The sequence below is a fragment of the Haplochromis burtoni genome, unplaced genomic scaffold (genome assembly GCF_018398535.1).
Source record: "Haplochromis burtoni strain Fernald_Lab_line unplaced genomic scaffold, NCSU_Asbu1 Contig_25, whole genome shotgun sequence".
In the NCBI taxonomy this organism is placed as follows: domain Eukaryota; kingdom Metazoa; phylum Chordata; class Actinopteri; order Cichliformes; family Cichlidae; genus Haplochromis; species Haplochromis burtoni.
The window spans coordinates 2,199,608-2,216,374 of NW_024582386.1; the positions used below are offsets into that span (position 1 = coordinate 2,199,608).

At 39.4% G+C, this 16,767-nt stretch overlaps 1 protein-coding gene across 2 annotated transcripts in view; it reads left to right on the top strand.

The window, feature by feature from the left end:
• Window positions 1-16,767, top strand: part of znf704 (zinc finger protein 704) — a 56,811-nt gene that overhangs the window by 3,182 nt on the left and 36,862 nt on the right. Inside the window, exon 2 of one of the 2 annotated variants that reach the window (XM_014332143.2) lies at window positions 5,288-5,472. In XM_014332143.2, the coding sequence (XP_014187629.1) occupies window positions 5,288-5,472 (185 nt within the window). Of the gene's footprint in view, window positions 1-5,284; window positions 5,473-16,767 lie in introns of both variants that reach the window. The other variant, XM_005917498.2, reaches the window with a different exon arrangement.

Sequence of the window (16,767 nt, forward strand, 5' to 3'; positions counted from 1 at the left end):
TATTTAAGATGGCAATGGCGGGTTAGTGAAGTACTGCTGTGAAGCTTCGAGCTGAGTATTTTCACCAGTATCATCTTGGTATTAAGATGTAACAAATGAGAAGTGGACTCAGGGACACCACACACTCACTGGTTTATAACTTGTGATCGACAGGTACACAGTGAGTTGGTTTTAGCCTCTTTTTTTGACACTAATGTATTCAGTATGATTTTAAAAGTAGTGATGGAGCTCATAAACTCATTAAGAAACTGTTAATGAGATCACACATTGGGGCAGTTATAGAGTTTGAAAAATTTGCAGCCTGCTGGCCATTGAAAAGAATGCAGGCTTAAGTGGAGCCCGACAGATTTATCGGTGGGCCGATATTTTCAGCCATTATTAGTTATCTATTGAACTGTTGGTATTGACGTTTATAAAGACAGATGGGAAAAAAAAGAAAAAGAAATCAGAGAAAGAGCCCTTCACTGATGTTATGATTGTTGATGATGCATAGTTTGTCCACCAGAGGGCACTCCACAATTTTTCTGTTCCGAAACCGGGTTTGGAAGCTACCTACACAACAACCAGCTGACCTGAGTGGAGTCGGTCAGAGTGTACACGAGTAAATACACGTTACAAATATTAGAGAAATCTGTGTATGTCTCGTGTGTCTGAAAGAAAAAAATATTGGCAATATCAGAATATAAGATTTTTTTAATCACCAAATGTCTGTCGAAATTGGTCTTAAAAATCCCGTATTGGTTAGACGCTTCTGCATTGGCTTCCCTTTTCAGACCTTGAAGCGACTTTCATTTTTCATACACAGTCTATTGTGTGTGTCAGTAATACTCTGAATGTAATACTCTGCTAAAGCTATTGTGCGTTACCGACATGTTCTCAAGTCAAGGAACCAGTACATCATAAGTAAAAGGATAAGAAAGGTGATAACTTCATCCACTAACTAAACCTTAATGTATACAGTGCATCCAGCTGAGATCATTTGGAGCCCAGCTAAAATAATCAAACTAAACACAGTCATTTAAATCTGTCTTTTATTTTTAAATTAGTTAGACACCTTGGGCTGTGTAATTAAAATGTAGATTTTTCAATTTGTACATAACACCCTACAGGCAGCTATAGCCCACAGTTTGGCACATGTTATGCTCAGGATATTTGGCCCAGCCTGATTAGATTGACTCACCAGGCACCATGCCAAAGGGTCATTTTGACAAAGTATTCATATTGTAAGTTAATTTTAATTAAAAAAAAAAAAAGTGATGTTATTGCCATGTGCCAGGATATTTTTGTATGAGGATGATACACTTTTTCCCCTTAATTTAATATTTAAAGCATCCAAAAAATATATTGCTGCACTTTTTTTGAATGAAATTGTGTTTTTAAAAAAGTCAATGTTTGTTTGCATTTTTTTTAAACTTGTGGTCAGGATGTGGTTCAGTCCAGGAATGCCATATTGGAAAAACTGAGATTATGAGTAAGCCATTAACTGTCTTTATCAGAACTATTTTTAATAGTCATAAAAGAAATTCCTCCCAGCAACAAAGACCCACATGAGCTAACAGACGTGGTTTCCACTGAAATTCTTTATTATGACCTTTGACCTGCACAGGTAGAAGAATCTTTACGCTTCACAAACTGCTGTAAGTAGGTTACGAGTTTTAATTTGTGTCTCTTTGAGTGGGACACAGAACGAGAATGATAGATGAGGAGAGGAGGGACACTCCGGGTATTTGTTCTCTGCACAGGCACTCACGCACGCACACACACACACACCAGCTTTGACATATGCGACTCACATTTCACCACCGATTTGGCATGATTCACAATTTCCTGGCTCTCTGCAACGCTATAATTCATAAGCCCGGTGAAAGGAAGGAATTACGGTTGGTTTTATCCGAGGAATACACTCATCTTACACACAACACCTAATCTTCTCCCAGCCGGTGTAATCCATCTTGTTGTTTTGCTCAAGTTTGTGTTTTCATTGTGTATTTTGCACAGCACTGGGCATTTTTTGTGACGAGACTATATCATGAATGATATTTGATATCCATTCGTCATGTTTTTTTCTGTCTCATTAATCGAAATGAATGGTGTTGTGTGTTGGGCGTGTGCATTCTGTGTGTGTGTGTTGACTTTTCCACAGTAAAGACTAATCCTGTTGCACTGCTTTAAGATAATGATCTAGTTCACACACACGAACAGACACACACTGGCCTGAATGCCATTCTCCTCAGCGCTCGGTGTGGGCAGCTGTGTGTGTCACTCTGCTTTTGTTTTGCCATTTTCTCAGTGTGTTTTTCTAAGATCACCGTGGCTTTAGCTACAAACAGAGGTGCGTGTGTATTTGTGTGTCTGTGTGTATGTGTTGGTAGGTGCATTTGCGCTTGTTTTTTGATCCGACAATCTTGCCAGAGCAGGTCACCTTAATGGCTGAAGCCCTGAAACAAAGAAAGCCATTGTTGCTGGTTACCCCAGTCTACCTTGAACTTCATTCTGCTTTTTTATTGCTTCTGCAATGTTGCCCGAATCGTAGCAAGATGAATCAGTATGTCTGTGAGATAAAACAGGCAGTTTATCTGAGACTTTATTTTGCCCTAACAAAAAAAAATGTTGTTTTTATTACCCTTTAAGGATTTATTTAATTAATAAACACCATTACTTTGGTTGTGGCAATAGACTGTACATAAAAGATGACTATTTATGTGAAAATGCTCCTTGGCTTCCGTGAACTATGATGTTAGTCAACATTTTATAGTCTCTGTTGACAGTTTGATTCTTATTTAATAAAACACAATGTTTACGTTATGAAATCTGTAGTCTTACAGTAAAACTAGAGCTGGGCGATAGCACGATAACGATATGCATTGCGAAATAACTTTTTCTCGATAGAAAAATTAAACTATTGCAATAGACCTCACCGCTCTTGTCCTCTTAAAAAAAAAAAAAAAACAGCCAATCCAAATTAAGTAGCGCAGAGCCGAACCAATCACAGCCGCAGCGTCACGTCACGTGACTTGTTACGTACAGCACAAGTGCCAAGCCGCACATGTGTATTTGTTTGGGAAGCAGCCAGCCAACCCCGGGTAATGGAGGAAAAGAGTGTGCCGACTAGAGAAAAATCAACCGAGCGTGACCGAAGGTTACCGAAGAGAAAACAGATGATGGTTGTCGAACGGAAGAGCCATAGAAGTTCCTTAGTGTGAAAGTATTTTGGCTATTTCAAGTCTGACAAAAAACAGAATAGCACGCACTGTAAATTGTGCCGAAAACAAGTCTGGAAATACAATAAAGCGGTGCATGCTCAGTCTCTGACTGGAAGCGCTAATTCGTCATTCGGCTTTTGTCAGACTAAAGTAACTGTTAAAACTGTTTGAAAAGCTAAGCTATACAACAAGGAGAGATTGAGAATTTCCTTTTAGTTCTCAGTTTATTTGATATTGACAAAAGTTAGTCAATTTTGTCTGTTCTTCTGTAAAACAAACTAAGATTTATTTTTAGAATTAATATTTTGTTTCTAAGTGGAATTGACAATTTAGTCTGTTTCATTTGTTCTATTTTGAAACTTAAACGCTTTAGCGGCTGCCTTTTGTGTAGTTTGCAATATTTGCCTTTATTTATCTGAAAAAGTCTCATGTTCCTTAAGTACATCTACCCCGTTGAACTTATTATGGGAAATAAATATTTAAATAAAAACAAGCTGCTGATTATTTCACATTTTACTTGTGAGCAACGGCACATTTAAATCTTACAAATATAGTTATTTGGCTTATATCGTGATAGATATCGTTATCGCCTGAAATGAAAAAAACATATCGTGATATGAAAAAATCTTATATTGCCCAGCTCTAAGTAAAACCAATGCAATGCAGCAGGGTTGACCTATATTCTTATTTCTTGAGAAGTTACTGAATAAGCGTGCAGTGTCCCCAAGTTTCTCAGTCTGATCCAACCCTTGCTTCTTATATCTGACAAAACCACTCTGTTTGAGGCTTGGCTATGGGAGATAAGTAACCAATGTGATGATGTAGTGAAACCAGTGAAATATTCTTCCTCTTTATGTATTTGTTTAAAATACAATGATAGGGTTTTTTCTGTGTATAAGAATGTCTGGGACCAAAGACTTAGGATAATAATATATATATAATTTGTTTTTTTAAGCATTAAAAAGCCCAGCTCTGCAATTTCAAGTAAGGCCTAGTAAGGACAGATTTACACTTTACTGTTGTTTATGCCAAATTCTGACCATACCGTCTGCACACACTGGTTGTAACCAGCGTCCTGTCCGCTTGAGTTTTCTGGATGTTGTCTCTTTTTAAGACCTTTCTTTGTAAACCATAGAGATGGTTATGTGGGGAAAAATCCCAGTAGATCAGCAGTTTCTGAAATCCTCACCCAGCCTTTTGGGCACCAACAACCATGCCCCATTCAAAGTTACTTAAATGACCTTTCCTCGCCATTCTCATGGTCAGTTTGAACTTCAGCATGTCTGCATGGCTAAATGCATCAACTTGCTGAAATGTGATTGGTTGACTAGATATTTGTGTTACCAAGGAGTTAAGCAGATGTTCCTAATAAGGTGGCTGTGATACATACATACATGCAAACCCTTCTTTCTCTCTCTGGCCTTATCAATAAATTGCTCACATTTCTTCCACTAAAACCTGATGGTGTTTGTGAAAGTACAGATGATGCTGTTTTTAAAAATGAATTTTCTTTTAGTTTTTTTTTAAACAAATTACTTTAAAAGCAAGTGTGGTGCTATTATGTAATGTTTTATTATATTTTTGCTCATGACAGTGCAGTTTTTTGTGGAAAACCTCATCCCTCCAAAACGTCTGCAGGAAGAATAATAGACTGGTTTTGTGACTGACCACTGTTCATTTTTTACTCTGTCCAGTGTGTTTTGGCAAAGACTTTTTTTAGGCCCAAGAATGTGGAAATTTTCTTAAACCGTATTTAGACTGTGTTCTATCACATTTGAAATGTAAACATTCAAATTCAAATTTTAGCTGCCAGGTTTTGCGGCAGCCAATGCCCAGACCTTATTTTCTGTCTATTTTTACTTTTGGTTACTCTCTTTAATAATAAATTGAAATGGACTCATTCTGTAGATGTGTTCTTCACCAGTAACAGAATTGCAAAAGATATTTATCATTATGACCTTGTTAAATAAAAAAAGAGGCCATTTGAAGGAGCTGATTGCTACTTCATCATTTCTTCCAACTTATTTATGTGGTATTTCTGCACAAGCACTGAATTATTTCTTTTTTTCGCCTCTCTACAGCAGAGCTCCAGTAACGGAGCTCCAGATGGCCAGAAGGTGGAGGGCGGCTGTCTGAGTCCAGAGCCAGCGGAGGAGCAGCGTTCAACGGACGGAAAACGTGTTAGCCGGGACTCTGACACCCGATCGGTGTCCCTGCTGGAGCAGAAACGCAAAGTAGTCTCCTCCAGCATTGACGTCCCCCACGCTAGGTAGGACTGTGTATATGAAATTCTCTAGCAGTGACAGTCTGATTCCTATCCTGCAGGCAGCTTGGCTAGAGTGGCACAGGCAAAGTTCACGAAAAGTTTATGACATAGATATGTCATCTCACAAATAGGACAGACCTTATGTGGGCTGACATCCTGTATTTTATTTGATCCTCGAAGCCATTTTTGCAGCACATAGTTTACAAGATAATTTGGCAAGAGTCTGCTTTACTCCATTACATAAATATTTTATTATATGGCCTCACACATGCTACACTCTTCCAACATACAGTGTTGTGTGTGTGTGTGTGTGTGTGTGTGTTTATTATAAATAGATAGATATATAGTTGCATAGATGTGTATGTGCAAGTAATCCATATAATCCAAAGGTTCAGGCTTCAGACTGATGTAAACACTCAACAGTTTGTTGTTTTTTTTTCTACTGTTAATGTGGATGATGTCATCTCGGGCAGACAGCTGTCTGAGAACATGCCTCAAAGAACTGCTTTTCAAATCTTCTCCTTGTGATCGAGACAAGAAAGTTGACTTCAAGGGAGGGAGAGGGTAGCTAAAACTGCTTCCTGACATAGCGTGAACTACACCAGTGTCTACTATAAGATAAATGTGGATTATTATGAATCGTGACTCACATAAAGCTAGTTTAGTAGAATCCAAGAGTAAAAATATGGAGGCGGAAATGAGCATAATAGGTCCTCTATAAACCGATCCAGACATTTTGTTGATTTAGGATTCTATCCGTGTTCTGAATATTAAAAGGTTTTCAGCAAAATGTTGCTTTTGGATGCTGTTTCTTTAACTTGCAGAAGCATTTATGGGTATTGTTATTTAAACGGCATGCCTCTCTGGTGGTTTCTCAACAGTTACCCTGTTGAGCGTCTTTCCTGCTACACAGCAAAGACACCGTGGCCTTGCAGAATACTTTGCCCTTATAGTCCGCGTGTACAGTTGTTGCTTTCATGTGGTATAAACATTGGGGCACATATTCCAAACTGATCCTACATGCAGAACATAACCCTATACAACTGGAAATAATTATTATGTTATGATGCATTAGTTATTTCTTTACTCATTCGGTGGTTCTCTTTACACTGCACACACACACGTGCACACAAATATTATTTTAGACCACCAGACTAATTCCCCACATAAGCCATTTCCACAATAGAGCAGTTAACCATTGGTGGGCAGCAGTGCACGACAGTGAAGTTCTATCTAATAAAGGAACAACACTCTTTCTCAATTAAATGTGAAACCCTAATACCTTGTAAAGCACTTTGCTGTTATTGGACATCACTCCTCATTACCTGCCTTCACTCTGCTGCTGGAGTCCAATCGATGGCAACTTGCTGAAAAGTACAGCAAAAGTTTCCCATTTGTGCAACTTTATCACTCCATCCTGAGCTATTGCCTTAAATTTAACTGTTATTTGTTGATGAGTCATTGATTAGAAGCTGCCTTATGGCCCATTAAGAAGGAAGAAAGGTCTATCGCATAGATTAGACTGGAATTTCATACTTGTCCTTTGGATGGGGATTGCAAAAATATTGATATTTATGTGTTTATGGTTGGATGTCTTATTGATTATCTTGCTGCTCAAGTTTATGTGCAATCACTAGACCAACTTCATGTTGTCTAGTGATTGCACCTCCTCCCGCTGAGGCCAGCTAAAAACATTGTAGCCACGGGGAGATGTCTTATAAGTCACATTCAGAAATCCTCATAAAATGACTGAAATAAGACATGACCTTCAGAGAGCTTCACATCTTCAGAGTTATTGGTGTGGGCACACACAGCACTCCGAAAATCCAAATTGGCTCTCCAGCCAGAATTCCAACTGGATTATGTATGCTGTGATCTTATTTAGACTGTGCAGACATCTCTAAGGCACCAAAAACATGAACACTGTGTGCAATACTTCTTGTGTATATAGAAGCAACCAATGACTAAAGTTAGATTTAGTTTTAAACTATGAACACCTTTGCGTATTTGGGTGTGAAATGAAAAGCTAACAATGGCTGCCATGGCTACTTCTAGCACATTGCCATGGCATGATGGCGTTTGGCAATGTGCTTCTGGAGTCGGGGGCTGTGCTATAACAAAAACTAGTCGTGTCAGATTGTCAGAATAGATCGCACTAATTCCAATCTCATGGTTAGAGGTTAGGATATGGTACCTAAACCCACTATCCACTCTAATGAAGGGCAGCAGATCTTTCACAGTAAACTTGGAAAGAACCCTGTAATTATGTTTTGGTTTTTTTCCCTGCTTTGTTCTAATGAAGCTCTGGCTGCCACTTGTTGAAACACTAATACGAACATTTAAGAAGAAGTCCTTGAAACCAATTCTGTGTACAGACTTTTGTGAAATGATAGCAAGTGTTATCTTCATTTGACAAGTCAAGGTTACACTTCACTTTTTTTGTTTTTTTTAGTTTGACAATTTCCATCTGCATCTGAACCAAAAACAGTCAAACATGCTGAAATGCTCTGGCCTTATCAGATCTTGTATTTTTAAGTCTTTTCTGGGGTTGTTTGTGTTACTGCCTTTTTGCACATCAGCAACTTTGTCATTATTAGGGATTTGTTAGTTATTTCACTTTGTGAGCCAAAAAATGAAAGTCACATAAATACCATTTGAAGTCATAAGCCACTTTTCCATAGATTTTTCCATTTTTCAATAAATCGCTGCACCACCTTCCTATTTTCATCGCAATAAATTTAAACAAATGAACTTCTGTACAGAACTCTACTTTCATTTATACCTTAAAGACACCTCTCTTCTGTTTCTGAACATTATTTTTCTGCCGTCATTCGGCAGACACAGTAATGACAGAGACAGGAGACATGGGAAGATAAAGCAAATGTCTATATGTGCAGATGACTTGTTTGCCCCTCAATAAAGTTTCAGCATTGAAGAAGAATAATTGTGGATTATAATTGTGCAAAAGCAGACCCCCCCCCCCAAAAAAAAAAAAAAAAAAAACAATCAAGAAGGTGGAAAGTTCATTGTTGCTGCCTCTGAGAGCAGGTATGATTCTAAGCTCTTTCTTTAGATATCCCCACAGTGACCTCTTCGGTATACAGCTCCATTATTGCCTCAAGATTAAGATCCAAAGGTCTCATCCGCTGCACACCTGCGACCAATTTTAAACCTGCTCCCACACTGGGGAAGAAATTGTGTCGCCGCTGACCACAGAGTAACGCTTATCTGTAATGAAGACAAAGGGGCAAAGAGACGAGAGGGAGGGAGGTGGCGAGGAGTAATGGTGGCAAAGGAACGAGGGAGCCCAAGGAAGCCCAAGCACCGAGGGGAAATTTGTGCATACAGCGGAGGGGAAGAAGGTAACGGAGCTGAGAGAGCATGTGTAGCTATTAAGTTAACAGCAAAAGAGAGAGGAAAGGGAGAAAATGCCTGAGGATTTTTGTCAGAGAGAACTCTCCAGAGAAGTCTGACCTTGAGGTTGTTAATTGCGCTCTGAAAAAAAAAGAGTTCCCTCTCAACTTGTGATTTACCAAGAAAATGTCTGGCTGTTTGATGGCTCTCCAGATCCCTTGCAACCTAGAATACAATAGGTTCCCTCCCTCGCTGGGATTCAGTGAAGTACCCAAATGCCTCTTCTGCAATCATTGGGAAACTAGAGGAAAAATGACAGTGTGCCATATAAGATGTTGGACCTCGGGGGGCTTTTTGTAACTACATTTCATGCTTCTGCCAGCTTGTCCAACTCTCTGTGCTTTATCGAGTAGCTGCGTACATTGCTTTTGTTTGCAGGATGCTTGCTTTGGCAACTTTTTATGAGTCCTGCAAACAAAAATCGATGGCATTGCATGATTGACATGTGTTGACTGATATTTTTTTCCATCACTACAACCCTCAAACGCTCAGAAATGATTTCCTTTTTTTGTCTTTAAAAAAAAGATTTATTCTGCACATTAAGAGTAGAAAGATTTGCTCACTGCGACAGGTTCTGATTTGTTTATTGCCATGTTTGTCTTTGCTGAATTATCAGACATGGTTAAACATTGTCAGACTGTAGTCTCAGCCAGCTGCTGGGTCTGCTCCTTCCTCCAAGGGCTTATGTTTTCTTTATTCAGGAAACGGCCAATTGTAACAAGAGCTAGTGGGGCCAGACCAGTGGAAAACGAATGGCTTGGCTCTTGACAAATAGCATTCAGGAGACTAATTGCTAGCAGGGGAAGTGAAGTATAACCCTAGATGAAGGCAAAATCAAGAGTGCTTTGCTTGTTATTACAAAATCCCAAAACAGCAGATCTGAGGGTTTAAATCCTCTTCTCTTCAGAAAGCCAGCAACCCCCCCACCCCACCCCAAATCTGTCTAGCATTAACAGAGGTTATTCATGTATTTCTAAATGACTGGACCCCTTGCTGTTCCTCCATGATGATTTTTCTTTCCTTGTTTCTTTTTTTAATACATAAAAGCTCAACAAAGTTACACATGTAATTTAATTATGGTAACTGATGACAAGGAGTCTGGTGGGGTGGACTGGAATTTGGGAGGGGACCAACTTCAAAACCAGCATTGTTGCCAAGAGCATTTTGTTATTGTCATTTTTTTTTATTGTTGATCAGTGTGCTTGCAGATCACCCAGTTTAGTGCGCTGAGCCAACCATGTGCTCCATTCTCAGAGCCGCCTGCATCCGCCAACTCAGGCATGGAACAAGGCCAAAGACAAAAAGAGGCCCAGAGGGACTCTCAAATTATCGTTTGTCTTTTGATAAAGTGGCACGGCCTGTAATCAGTTTGTTTTCCTGCTGTTCGGTGGTTTTGTTTGTGTTTATGGAGTTTTCTTACCTTTTTGGAAACACCGCTGCAGCTCTCGCTGCTTTTGCACAACGTGTTTGTGTTTGCGGTGAGCGCCGGCGCTCGAGTTTCGAAATAAGAGAAAGTAGGGGAGCGGCATGGGTTTTCGAAAGAGTGAGTGACATAGAGGGAAAGCGAGAGAGGGAGGGAAAAAGCGCACTGTGCATTTGTCAAAGAAAACAGTTTTCTTGGTTTGGATGCCAGTGGAGTTTAGAAACCAGAAGATTACTATCTGAAAAGACAAATCATTCCTTCTCCTCCACTGTCTAACTTTCCTAATCTCAGTGGGCCTTTATCTGATTGGATGTTGATGGGGTTTTTTTTCTCCTCACAACAGTATGACCAAACCAGGTGTGCTGAGGCAAATATCCCGACAATCTGATTGGCTTTACCACACACAGCTAAAAATAACAGAAACGTGTTTGTATTCACATAAAAGGAACATTGTTCAGCATGTGTAAATCAGCGTTCCTGCTTTTGAACCATAAAAACGGCTTCTGAAAATACGAATGTTGTGATTTATTTTGATGGCAGCCTTAGCTGGGATTTTTTAATTTATTTATTTAGTTTTTTTTATTTAAATCTAAAGGAAAAAGATTTTTTCCTTTAGCACATTCCTTAAATACAAGCAAATGGAAAATGGAGAGAACAAAAGAAAAGAAGGAAAAAAACACATTTGGATGCAGTGTGTTTACAGGCCACCCAGTAGCTCCCACCCCAAACACCACTGGATGTCCTGTGGTGAATAAAACCTGAACACTGATCAGAAAACTTTAAAGATGCTTGATTTGGTGCTGTATAAATAACTTTTAATTGAACGTCAGTGGCCGATATTCATCTGTTGTGTCACTACAGTTTGTACAGGCTAAAGGGTTAAAGAGCATGTGACTCAGAGCTGAAGGAGCTTAAAACAAAGATTTCTTTGTTTCTCTTGAACACGAGGGGAGATAAATAATGACGTCTGTATCATCTGTTGGCCAAATCGTTTTAAACATCGATATCAGCTCAGGATTTTCACATTCATTGCATCCCGATTAAATCACTCTTAGATTTTTTTTATCTTGCCTTAGCCTTAGAGTAGGATAAAGACAGCTTTATTTTTATGCTTTATTGTCGTGGAGCCCTGATAGAAGAAGCCCCAGCAGCCACTAGGGATCGTCTCAAGGTGTTGGCTCTGGCTTATGTGGGGTTAAAAGGTCTCTGATCATAACTCGGTACCAGGTGCATATGGGGTTTTTTTTTTTGTGTGTATGTTTTTTTTATTTTTATAATGGATCAGCAGAATCTTAAAATCAATTCTGAGAGGATCAGCTAACCAGTGTAAACATGCCCAAATTAGACTGATACAATCTAATTAGTGTCAGGGTTGTGCGGTAACTATCACGTGCATCAGTGCAATTCCACACCCTTTCTCTCTAACCTCCCATTTTACATCTTTGGTGTCTCAGTAAAATATAACTCAGCGTAATGAGCCCAAATTAGATCTTCTCTGTGGGGATAAAGAATAAATGCACAGGAGACGTGAAACCCAGCTGAGACAAAAAAGCAGCGCATGTGCCGCAGGGTGTCGTTGGAGCTTTCGCGCATGAAGGATTTTTTTTTTTTGTGGAGCGCATCTTATTAAACAGAGGCCTGCATGGATTACTTAAATATCATGCCTGTTGTTTCTCGGGGGTTCTGCCTCCACAAGTTGGTGACATGTTGTTGATAAGTGAAGAAAGTAGGTTAAATTGGCTAACTCTGTTCAGCAGGATTTGCTGCCGCCATCTAATCTCAAATACAGTATTCACAGATCAACCTCACCCTGCTGTTAATGAAGCTTTAGATTTATTACACGTAGACTAATCAAAGGCAAACTCCTCTTCCTCCTCTCAATATCTGAGGCACGCAAGTGAGAGCCACACTGAGTTGGTCTGCCAGGACATTTGAAAGGATCTCGCTCCCGAGAACAACAAACCTGACAGGAGTATAATTGTGAGTTTAAATTTATATGCAAATGGGTTTTTAATTAAGTGTGCTGCTAGTGTACATGGGGGAATAGGTAGCTATGGATTAGTCGGCTGGCCTGAATCCAATATGAACTTTTGCCAAAGCGCTGGACGCAGGAAGTGTGCAGGCAAGGTGTGTGTTATTGTTGGGCTCTCATAGTGAGTTATGTGCAAGTTGACCTCTAACCCATGGGTCTGGGTAAGCTTAATATAAAAAATAATATAAGTTCGAGCAGGTCAGGGTCAAAAAGCGACAAAGACTGTTATAGGCTGAATAAATCAAATAAATATTTTATGCTATTGGCTGGGCTGTGATTGCTAGTATACCTTACACCTATTCTTCCCCCTGCACAGACTGCACTCCAGCTACATTTATACATAATTCAATATCCTGTAACTTAAAAGGCTCGGCATGACTGATATTACTGGCAGGTTTCTGTCTATCACAAATATATGAGTACCCGAACATAATAATATATATAACTTCTTAAACAATTTGTCAGATACACGTTGCTAGTACCCATTTGGAACCACATTTACTGTCAGTACTGCATTATTTCTTGTCTATAATCTCAAACCAGTTTGAGATTATTTTTGCCCAAATTTTGTGTGTGAATTGTATTCTCACTTTCCTGTTCTTTGCTGACAGGAGTAACACCTGCTGTGGTCTTTAGCACCTAAATATGTAGTATTGGTTGGGCTTTAGCTTATAGCCTGGATTGTGGCTGTAAAATTGTAGAATTATGGATAAGCTGTCTTGCAGTGGAGTTGTTGGTCAGGTTGGGTTTGAGTGGTTCATTTCAATTGATTTCATAATTGGATGGCGCAGTTATTAAAAACTCTGCTCTGAACATCCGTGTAGTCCGGGATTTACACTGACATTAACGATGGAGATTTGAAAGCACCAGCATACATCTGGCACACTAATTACAAACATTAATGATCTCCTGTCTTAATTTGAAGGTTCACTGCATGTGGTTTGATTGACTTGGTCTAAATAATGTATTTGAAACTCAAGATGTCCACTATTGATGTCTATCAGTGTAATTGACTCATTATAGCCTACATTTGTTTTGAAGCCATCAGCAAAAACTTGGGTAAAACAGGTATTGAGGCCGTAAATAAAGATAACGTGGCAATAATGTTCACTATTACTGTCAGGGGAGGGTGACTAAATGCTTTGACGTGACAGCACAGAATCACAATTTATCAATGAATTAAAGCCTCTCGGAAAATACCAGAAATTTGCTCATTTGTTCTATCACTGTTTTCCATCAAAGAGTTTTGTATTCAGTTGTCATATGCCTGAAATGTATACAGCAGTGGTTAAAACCCAGTGTTTGTGTGACGTTAGCTCTGTGGGCCCTCCGCTGCTGCAGTGGACTAATCTATAGTCCCCATTTTTAATGGACTGATTGCTGAGTGCTGTAGGAAAAGAAAAGCACCCATTGATCCTATTGACGCATGTGCATTATTCTCATCTGTGGTGTGTGTGTGTGTGTGTGTGTGTGTGTGTGTGTGTGTGTGTGTGTATATGTGTGTGTGTGTATATAAGGTAGTACTAATTAACAGCATTGTCAAGTGGCACACATCGTATTCAAACATAAGAACTAATGATGACCTAAAGTTAATGTGGATTTTACTTAAAGATTTCCTCAAAGCTCAAACATTTAACTAGTGAACAGATGCTGAACAAAAGCAAGAAAAGCAACAGGGTGGATTACGTGGGCTGCTGTGCTTTTGAAATGACAATATGTGTGTAGAGCTGGGCGATATAAGATTTTTTCATATCACGATATGTTTTTTTCATTTCAGGCGATAACGATATCTATCACGATATAAGCCAAATAACTATATTTGTAAGATTTAAATGTGCCGTTGCTCACAAGTAAAATGTGAAATAATCAGCAGCTTGTTTTTATTTAAATATTTATTTCCCATATAATAAGTTCAACAGGGTAGATGTACTTAAGGAACATGAGACTTTTTCAGATAAATAAAGGCAAATATTGCAAACTACACAAAAGGCAGCCGCTAAAGCGTTTAAGTTTCAAAATAGAACAAACGAAACAGACTAAATTGTCAATTCCACTTAGAAACAAAATATTAATTCTAAAAATAAATCTTAGTTTGTTTTACAGAAGAACAGACAAAACTGACTAACTTTTGTCAATATCAAATAAACTGAGAACTAAAAGGAAATTCTCAATCTCTCCTTGTTGTATAGCTTAGCTTTTCAAACAGTTTTAACAGTTACTTTAGTCTGACAAAAGCCGAATGACGAATTAGCGCTTCCAGTCAGAGACTGAGGCTACGTCCACACGTACACGGGTATTTTTGAAAACGGAGATTTTCCGTTTTCGTTTTAAAAAATAATCCCGTCCACACATAAAGGCAGAAATGAAGGAAAACGCTGCTATGAACATGCCAAAGCAGCAGGTGGCGCTAGATTCCTAACCGTGCAGAAATGTTGGCCAATCAGAAGTCTAGAAGCCTCGGTGGGAAAAAGTAAACAAAGCTGGGGCATAGAAGCAGAACCGAGTCGTATGTGTGGAGGGACAGTAACTGTGTGTATATGTAAGCATTTAAACACTGCAGAGAGTAGAATTAACAGTAACAGTATTGTAGAAATTCATTTCACCGAAACAATAACGTGGCGCACAGTGTGACGCATGCACCAGTTTATTGTATTTCCAGACTTGCTTTCGGCACAATTTACAGTGCACGCTACTCTGTTTTTTGTCAGACTTGAAATAGCCGAAATACCTTCACACTACGGAACTTCTATGGCTCTTCCGTTCGACAATCTCTCCGGCATTGGAACCATCATCTGTTTTCTCTTCGGTAACCTTCGGTCACGCTCGGTTGATTTTTCTAGTCGGCACACTCATTTCCTCCATTACCCGGGCGTACGGTGGCTGGCTGCTTCCCAAACAAATACACATGTGCGGCTTGGCACTTGTGCTGTACGTAACAAGTCACGTGACGTGACGCTGCGGCTGTGATTGGTTCGGCTCTGCGCTACTTAATTTGGATTGGCTGTTCTTTTTTTTTTTTTAAGAGGACAAGAGCGGCGAGGTCTATCGCGATAGTTTAATTTTTCTATCGAGAAAAAGTTATATCGCGATACATATCGTTATCGTTCTATCGCCCAGCTCTATATGTGTGTAATATTTGTTTGAAGCTACAGCAAAGTCTTACATATAGCATTATTGACATGCATGCCAATACTGTAGAGCCTCCCAAAATACCCCAAAAATCTCAATAGATACACTATATTGCCAAAAGTATTCACTCACCCGTGCCCCTTAGTTTCAGGAACTCTTCAGCATACAAAGACATGTTGGACAATTTCATCCTACCTACTTTGTGGGAACAGTTTGGGGATGGCCTCTTCCTGTTCCAACATGTCTGTGCACCAGTGCACAAAGCGAGGTCCATAAAAACATGAATGAGTGAGTTTGGTGTGGAAGAACTTGACTGGCCTGCACAGAGTCCTGACCTCAACCCGACAGAACACCTTTGGGATGAATTAGAGCAGAGACTGTGAACCAGGCTTTCTCGTTCAACATCAGTATCTGACCTCACAAATGTGCTTCTGGAAGAATGGTCAAAAATTCCAATACAAACACTCCTAAACCTTGTGAAAAGCCTTCCCAGAAGGTTTGAGGGGTTATAGCTGTAAAGGGTGGGCTGACATCATCCTAAACCCCTATGGATTAAGAATGGGATGTTCATGTGTGTGAAAGGAAGTCAATACTTTTGGTGTCAGTCACCTCCAGCAACCAAAGGAATACATATTTTTCCCTAGCAACCAGTGGTTTCAAGGGGATTGCCGACCAGTCTATGCATGTGTGACTTTTCAGCAGAAAACCCATTAAACAAATATTCAAATAGTGAAGCATTTGTGTGCTGCTCTGCCATACTAAGACATTTTAAGAATGTGCTTACAGGTTTGGAATATATATTGCAGCTTGTTGTTTAAGCACGTTTGTTCGATTTTTTTTGGAATTAAGCTGCAGTCTACTACCTTGTTTCCCAGTTTCTGTGTGTTTCACGTCTCGCATGCTGTAGAAAAAATGCTCTAAAAAACACAGAACTCAAAGTGATGTCACACAGATTTTACAATTTCTGTCATAATTTGATATCAGTACTATTACACTGACCCAGGGGCACAAAAATATTGTGGTACCATTAGGAATTTGCAAGTCTAACCCAAACATAAACCCGGCGCTGCTGAAGTCCCTCCCACCTGCACACATTATTTCTAATTAGGGCCATCAATTGTAAAGCTTCACTGACCTGTCTGTTTTAAATTATTGATGTCTGTCAGGCTGACAGGCTTTATTAATTAAAATGGAGATGTACTAATTAAGAGCACCACATGAGGGTGTCTTAACTGCAGCCACCTTTTAATTTGAGTGTCGCATATCAGTTTTATCGCGGTTTGGCAGAGTGGGCGAGGCA